Raw genomic sequence first — 7,831 nt, forward strand, 5'->3', positions numbered from 1 at the left:
TGTAGACCAGGCTGGCCTCGAACTCAGAAATCCGCCTGCCTCTGCCTCCCAAGTGCTGGGATTAAAGGCGTGCGCCACCACGCCCAGCCTTGTTTAATCTTTTGATGAGACACATTTGTGTTGTGCATAAATAGTTTATAATACTGGCTTGTTCTGGCTAGCACATGCACAACTTTAATTTAGGGTCTTTGTGCACTTGTCACCAAACACCTTTCATAAGTATCACATAATTACGTCATCCTTACTGTTACTCTTTTTTTTTTTTCTAAACCACTGTCAGAACCTGGCTGAGGCAGGTGACCTGCTGCTGAGCTGACACCAGCAAGGCCATTGCATTGCAGTCCTGCTGGATGGTACTGCCCTCTGCTGTCTACTTGAGTCCTTTGTAGAAGGTTGGAAAGTGGCCTGGGAAAATCTGCTTCACGTTCATGCCCGCCTTTAGGTCTTTGACCAATAAAGCAAATATGGGAAGAGCCAAGGGCTTGGTTTCTGATCCCCTCTGGCTTGCCTGGAAAAGTGACAGGGCTGGTCACTGTGTCCACAGGCCTCAAGTCTCCTTGATTATGAATTAAGAGGCTGGTGCAGAGGACACCTATTCTCCAGTTCTCCTACTTGTGTACTGAGGTGGACATTTAGGGTTCACAGTGTAGTACATTCATATTAGGGGAATCTTGGAATAAGGAAATCTGTTTCTCTTTGATTCATGTTAAATTGTCACTAAGCACATTTAAGATTTTTGGGCCTTGCAGAGCTGAGCACAGCAGCTGATGGCTGCAGTGCCCCTGCTTGTGGGGTTTGAGACCAGGGCATCAGTGGAACTCGCAAGTTTTGAAGACCAGCGTGGGCAGCATAGTGAGACCCCATTTAAGAAATAGTAGACTACACATCTGCAAGCCTCATGCTGTGTTCTCTGCCTGTTCTGTGTTTCCATAGACGATGTTATTGAGCGTGAGCCTCTGGAGAATCAGAACAAGACTTTCAGGGACAAGGTGAGTGACAGTTTAGGAGGCTCCTGCCGGTCCTGGTTTCCCAGGAACTCACCGGCTGCTCCAGCTCGATTGGTCGGTGGGTCTCTGCATGGCTGCTACCTGCAGAGGCCTTCCAGTCTCCCAGGGAGCAGACCAGCTGCTGCCTTAGCCCTGTGAATGGAGCTAATGTTAGCAATTGCACCCTGTTCTCTGGGCTGATAGGTAGAAAACTTGTATTTTATTTTTTAAAGATTTGCTTATTATCGTATGTAAGTACATTGTAGCTGTCTTCAGACACACCAGAAGATCTCATTACAGATGGTTGTGAGCCACCATGTGGTTGCTGGGATTTGAACTCAGGACCTTCAGAAGAGCAGTCAGTGCTCTTAACCACTGTGTCATCTCTCCAGCCCTGGGTAGAAAACTTTTATTAAAGTTGTGGTTCACAGTGTAGAAAGTGGTTGTGCCTGGAAACTCCCGTAAACAAAGTCAGTTCTTTGAGTTTGTCACTCTAGAGGTTTCTTAGAGGAGCCTCTCACTGCAGGGTGGTAGATTGAATTTGCAGTGCTTCTTGTGGACCACTGATAGAGAACACACTAAAGTATGACTTGGGGAGAGCCAGTGGTGTGTTAACAATGTCCGCTACTGGCACAGGATAGGAGATCCGTAGCCAACCCTGAGTCTAGTAAAGTCTTCATTCTGTAGTGATGGGAAACTATTGGTTTGTAAATGGGAGTCTGTACAGCAAACCTCGGGGCTGCTGTGGCACAGTTGAGATGGACAAGCATGACAAGAAGACTCAGCCTGATTGGCAGGTGATGTAATGCTGGCTCAGGCAGCCCAGAGCTTGCCTGTGCTCACACAGCTGGGGACAACCATGCTGCCCAGCTGATCCGTTAGTAATTGGGTTTGTTTCCTCCACAGTTGGATTCTTGCATTGAAGCCTTTGGAAGCACCAAGCAGAAGCGGTCCCTGAACTCCAGGAGGATGAACAAAGTTGGCAGCGAGTCTCTGAATCTCAGTGTGGCTAAAGCCGCAGAGAGTATCATTGATACAAAGGGTGTGAATGGTAAGCAACTGGAGCTTGGGCTGGAGACTGGGCCTGCAAAGACTTGAGAGCGGCCACAGATGCAAATGGTGGGCCTTAAGGCTGGGCTCCTTCCTGCTGCTTGCTGAAGGCCTCCTCAGGAGTGACTCTGGGAGCAGGAGAGACATGCGACACCATCCTGTCCTCAGTCAAGGAGAGGAGACAGGCATGGGAAGGGTGGTGAGCAGGCCCTGCTCTTGGTCAGGGTTCTCTGGTGTTGTGCAGTAATGACATACGAGTGCACATCTCTTTGACTCTGTTCTGAGTTAATTGAGGGCAAACACGTTGTACTCACCTTCTGCATCGGTCCGATGGGGAGCTCAGATCTCGGCAGGTGTTCAGATTCGAGTTTCAGAACATGTGGTCCCCACTGCACAGTGGAGTGCTGGGGAGCCTGAAGCCAGACAGGCTGACGCTGACATTCCTTTTCCTTCCTTGAAAGCTCTGGTCAGCGATGCCATGCAGGATGACTTACAAGATGACGCCCTCTACCTTCCTCCCTGCTACGCTGATGCAGCCAAGCCCGAAGACGTGTATAGATTTGAAGACAGTATCCTTGCTGATGAGCGGGTGTCTGATTTGCAGGCTATGATGTTTGTACACATTGGCAGAGCCAGGCTGTGTAAGGGTGGCCATCGTCCTGTGACATCAATAAATGTGATATCCAGATCTTCTCCCATGTCCTAGAGCTGTTAGCAAGAGGTTGGGCAGTTAGGTTTCCTCAGCACTGAGGGGCCCATGGGACAAAGGGACACAGCTTAGCCCCCCCGGGGGGGAGGTCATTCTGCACAAACAGCTCCCAAACATACTGAAGAAAGAGTTGGAACCTAGAACTTCACTGTTCAGCATCTGGTTTAGTGGAAAATGTTGACAGATGCTCTGATAAGGAAGAGAAGGGCGAGTGGTCCAGGGAGGAAGTGACCCCCTAAGCTGGGGTCTGACACTTAGGTCCCTGAGCTCTGCCCTGCTTCCTCTGCGAGTGCCTTCTCTGAGCCTTCGATCTCCTACCTGGGAAATTAGGCCCTGGGATGACTTAGCTCCATAGCTTTCCATTTTGGTCAGTCGTGTTCTTGACCCACAACCAGTTCTGTCCCCGGCCGAGTATGATGCTCTTGAGAGCCCATCCGAAGCCTTCAGAAAGGTCACATCGGAAGACATACTGAAGATGATTGAAGAAAACAGGTACTCATGGGCAGATGGGGGTTTTGGTGAGTCATAATGGGAAAAAGGTCAGGTATAAAGCAGGACCGTGCTGATACTCGCAGAAAGTAGCCCCTTGAAGTAGCACGGGCGGTGTCTGCTCAGCCTTGGAATGAAGGTGCAGGCTTTGATGCTAGGCTTTTGGGAGCTGTGTGGACTCAAGGAAGAGGAGTGGTTATGTGCGTAGAGCCCGTAGCTGGGAGGTGGTGGTAAGGTGCTGTCATCTTACCTTCCGTGTGGTGTGGTGGAGTCTGTCAATCAAAGCTAGCCCCAGCCCCCACTGTCTGTTGATGCTGATTGTCACTGTCAGTGCCCAGAGGCTGGCATGGGCCTGGCACTACCCAAAGCAAAGCTTCTCTGACAGCATGGTGACAAACACAACTAAAATTAAATGTGTACACTCTAAATATTGTATATCGAGTTTAAATAACAGAGTGTATCCCTCTTGTCTTTTGCCATTAAAACAACTTTTCCTTTTTTAAAATGATGGTCAGAATATTTCTTAGTTCTGAGCCTTTTTTAAAAATTATCTATTTATTTATTTTATGTATGTGAGTACACTGTCGCTGTCTTCAGACACACCAGAAGAGGGCATCAGATCTCACTACAGGTGGTTGTGAGCCACCATGTGGTTGCTGGGAATTGAACTCAGGACCTCTGGAAGAGTAGTCAGTGCTCTTAACCGCTGAGCCATCTCTCCAACCAAGCCTTTTCTTCTAATTATTCCTTTCTTTTCTGAGATTTTGTGTGTGTGCATATGACATGGCAGTATGGGGGCCAACAGATGTTATTGGATCTTTTAGCTCTATAAATACTGCAGTCGTGAACGGCCCAAGGGAGTGCTAGGAAATAAACCAGGGTCCTCTGCAAGAGCAGCAGTACTCTGCTGAGCCATCTCTCAACCCTACGCTTCAACTTTTTGTGGATTTTGTGTGTGTATGTGCATATGTATTTGTGTATGTGTGTACATGTTTGTGTGAGTGCATGTGGAGGCCTGAGGTTGATTTTAGGAGTCGTCCACTATTGCTGTTCTACCTTCCGTGTGGTGTGGTGGAGTCTGTCAATCAAACCGTGTGCACCCTGCTAGGGCGGGTCTTGCTCTGTCTTGCTCCGGGTGTAGAGTACAGACTCTGTGCTGGGGAGGGTGTGTGACTCCTCACAGCCTGTTTTCCCTCACATGCTGCTGTGTCCCTTCCTTGTTTTAGTCACTGCTCCTACGTCATAGAAATGCTGAAGTCTCTGCCCGCAGATGAGGTCCACCGGAACCGGCAAGCCCGGAGCATCTGGTTCCTAGATGCCCTCATCAGATTCCGAGCTCAGAAAGTGATAAAGGGGAAAAGTAAGGCCCACCGGCATTTTCTTACCCAGCTGTTTCCAGCTGCAGACTCATCTGTCATTCTCATATCACCTCCATGGATGTCTGTCCTGGCCCTCCGTGCAGCCCGTCCTTCCTCCTGCTCCTGACCACTGCCTGCCTGAGCTGCACAGGGCTCTCTTCTCTTTGAATTTCTTTCTTCTGTTCTGGAAATGGGCACAGGGTGGATGGGGCTTCACCGCTTTTGTTTTCTTAGGGAAAATCACCGTATCCAGGTCAAAGAGAATGAGTTAGTTTAGGGAGGCTGGGTTAGAAGAAACAACAGGGACAGCACTCAGAGCTTTGTTCCTCAAGCTTGGGCAGGTTGCTTTTGTTTTGTAGGACAGTCTCGCTTTGTATTCCTGGCTGGAATGGAACTCACACAGAGGCATCTGCGTCTACCTCTGATCACTTGGGAAACAGAGGCAGGCAGATCCCTGAGTTTGAGACCAGCCTGGTCTACAGGGTGAGTTCCAGGATAGCCCACACAGAGAAACTGGCTTGAAAACAGACAAACAAACAAACAAACCCAGTCCCACCTGTTTCCAGGTGGTCGTACACTCACACCCACCTAGAGTTAGAGACCACGCCTGGGGTTTTCAGCACAGGTGTGTCTGTCCACTGTTTCTATGTGCCACCTACCTGCTCAATTCCCAGGTTTCATATTCCTGTCCCTTGCACCCTTCATACTCTTATTTATTTGTGGGTAGCTGTTGGGGGTGCCTACCTAGTGTCTCCGTGGTTAGAGTGCAGCCAGGGAATCTGTCCTCTCTACTGTGTGACTCCTGGAACTTGGTGGCACACATCTTCCCCCACGGCATCATCTCACTGGTTCAGACTGCAGTCTGCTTTATTGTCCAGTATTGTATTGAGCTCTTAGTGTTCCTCAGTGTGTGGTTCTGTCTCTTCACCCGCCCTTCACAAACACCTCTCCGTGTATCTGACCTCAGAGTGGCTGCCTTGGGTCTTGGGCCCCTGTTCCTCTTACCCTGTGGCTCTGCCATTCTAACACTACCCACCCCCAACCTCCCTCTGTGGATGTGTGACCCTTGCACCTCCCAGGACAGTGATGCAGTGCAACTCTGTGTTCTAGGAGCCTTAGGGACTGGAATCCCGCACATTATCAACACCAAGCTGCTGAAACAGTTCACCTGCATGACCTACAACAACGGCAGGTCAGGGGCTGCCTGTATGAAGAAGAAAGCAGTCGGGAGGTGGCCGTGAAGGGTGGGGGCTCACGTGCAGTTTCATGTCCACAAAGATACAGTGCCAAAGAGCTCACTGCCACCGGTCGGCTTCTAGGGACACATATATGTCACATGCACTGTGCCCCTCAGAAGTGTTCATTTTATCTGGCTGTGACCCCTGCAGTGAAGTGCACCCTGATGGCTGCAGGGCTGCAGAGAAGGGCGGCCAGTGTGGGGATTTAGGACTCCCAGCCTTGCCTGAAGCCGCTGGACTGGACTGTGCTTGGAGGCAGCAAGGCCAGCGCTGAGTTTGGGGTGGAGGATCTCCTGCAGGCCTGCTGAGCAGACAGTAACAGGCTCAGGAAAGCTGTGTTACCACACTGCGTGGGGAAAATCGTGTGAGACTTGGGCACATTGGAAGGAACAGGCTGTGTGGCTTGCCCCCCCACCCCCAAACTAGGAACACTAACCACAGAGAGAGAGGCTCCAGTGTCCTTACTGTGCACGTGGAACTTAACTTCAGTTCTCCTTCCCTGACTCTGCAGGTTACAGAACTTAATTTCAAGTTCTGTGAAGGCCAAGATCACTTCGTATGTGATCATACTTGCCCTGCACATAAATAACTTCCAGGTTGACCTGACCGCGTTGCAGAGGGACTTGAAGCTGAGTGAGAAAAGGTGAGCTCAGCAGAGCACGGGGCTCCCTGCCGCAGCCCGCGCGGGTCCCTACTCCTGCCCAGAGCATGTGGCTCTGCTGAAGGTGCTGAAGGGACAGGGATGGGTGACTCATGGGAAAATCTTGGGACCAGAAGACAGTTCTCAAGGAAGGAAGGAATGCTTGAGGACAGTTTGAATGACTTCTCTTTGAAAGGCATGGTACTGGATTCCTTCAGTGTCCCACACTGTTATTTCCTAAATAACTGAAGAATCAAAGGTCTGGAAGAGTAATGACCTTCTCAAGATCTCACTCCCAAAAAATGGTGCCCGGGCTTTAGGCCTGAGCCTCCTGCAGCTTTCTATTATCAATAACCCTGTGGGCCTTGAATGGCTGTGACTAGGGCAGGATTCTCCATGGGCCTAGGGTGAAGTGCGGGTGGACACAGAGAATCCCGCTTCATGGTCTGGGGCAGTATGTCCTCTGCCCTGCAGCCCCGAGTGGCACACAGCGCTCTCTCCACTTGTTCTGTTTCTTCCTTAGGATGATTGAGATAGCGAAAGCCCTGAGGCTGAAGATCTCCAAACAAAAGGTGTCCCTGGCAGATGGCAGGGAAGAGAGTCACAGACTGGGCACTCTGTCTGTCCCACTGCCTCCGGCCCAGAACTCTGATCGACAGTCAAAGCGGAAGAAAATGAACTAGATGTTTTCCACAGCCACTTCTGTTCACTTCCATTTTTATTTTTATTTTTATTTTTATTTTTAAAAAGAAAGTAGACTGGACCTTGTGGTACAAACCTATAACCCAAAGTACTCAGGAGACTGAGGCAGGAGGATTGTGAATTCTGAGCCTCTCTGGGACTCCATCATGCTCCACCACACCCCTGAGGCCTTACTTTAGCATGGTTATCATGCCAGAAGCCAGCATTCCAGCTGTGCGTCTCTTATGCAGAAATTAAAGTGATGGCCCAGGTTTGACTTCATCTCCCTCCTTTCATGTTGCAGTGGTTAGAAGTGGTAGATGTTTCTCCTTGGGAGTCATGTGCAGGATTGGGAAGGTCTTGTGGAAGTTAAAGCCAAAAGATCTTATCAGACTGAACTTGGAGCCAAAAGTTTATAAACAGGACCTGGAACCCAGGCAGTGTTGGTGCACGCCTTTAATCCCAGCACTCAGGAGGCAGAGGCAGGTGAATTTCTGTGTTCAAGGCCAGCCTGGGCTACAGAGTGAGTTCCAGGACAGCCAGGGCTACAGAGAAACCCTGTCTCGAAACAACAAAAGGGAGGACCTTGAAGGCCTAGTAGGGAGAGGAGGAGGCTACAGCTCTGTTGGGTTGGCAGCACCATCTAACTTAACAGCCTACTCTGATATGGCATGGCCAAG

General features: G+C 50.0%; 1 protein-coding gene across 1 annotated transcript in view; it reads left to right on the forward strand.

The window, feature by feature from the left end:
* The window catches only part of Polr1e (RNA polymerase I subunit E), a 14,551-nt gene extending 7,118 nt beyond the window's left edge, over nt 1-7,433 (forward strand). The window contains exons 5-12 of the mRNA XM_021160157.2: nt 934-989; nt 1,893-2,037; nt 2,498-2,605; nt 3,141-3,237; nt 4,461-4,594; nt 5,703-5,784; nt 6,342-6,473; nt 6,994-7,433. Coding sequence (XP_021015816.1) covers nt 934-989; nt 1,893-2,037; nt 2,498-2,605; nt 3,141-3,237; nt 4,461-4,594; nt 5,703-5,784; nt 6,342-6,473; nt 6,994-7,153 — 914 coding nt within the window. The 3' untranslated portion in view covers nt 7,154-7,433. The remainder of the gene's footprint in view (nt 1-933; nt 990-1,892; nt 2,038-2,497; nt 2,606-3,140; nt 3,238-4,460; nt 4,595-5,702; nt 5,785-6,341; nt 6,474-6,993) is intronic.
* Nucleotides 7,434-7,831: the final 398 nt, after the last annotated feature.

This window comes from Mus caroli, chromosome 4, assembly GCF_900094665.2.
Source record: "Mus caroli chromosome 4, CAROLI_EIJ_v1.1, whole genome shotgun sequence".
In the NCBI taxonomy this organism is placed as follows: domain Eukaryota; kingdom Metazoa; phylum Chordata; class Mammalia; order Rodentia; family Muridae; genus Mus; species Mus caroli.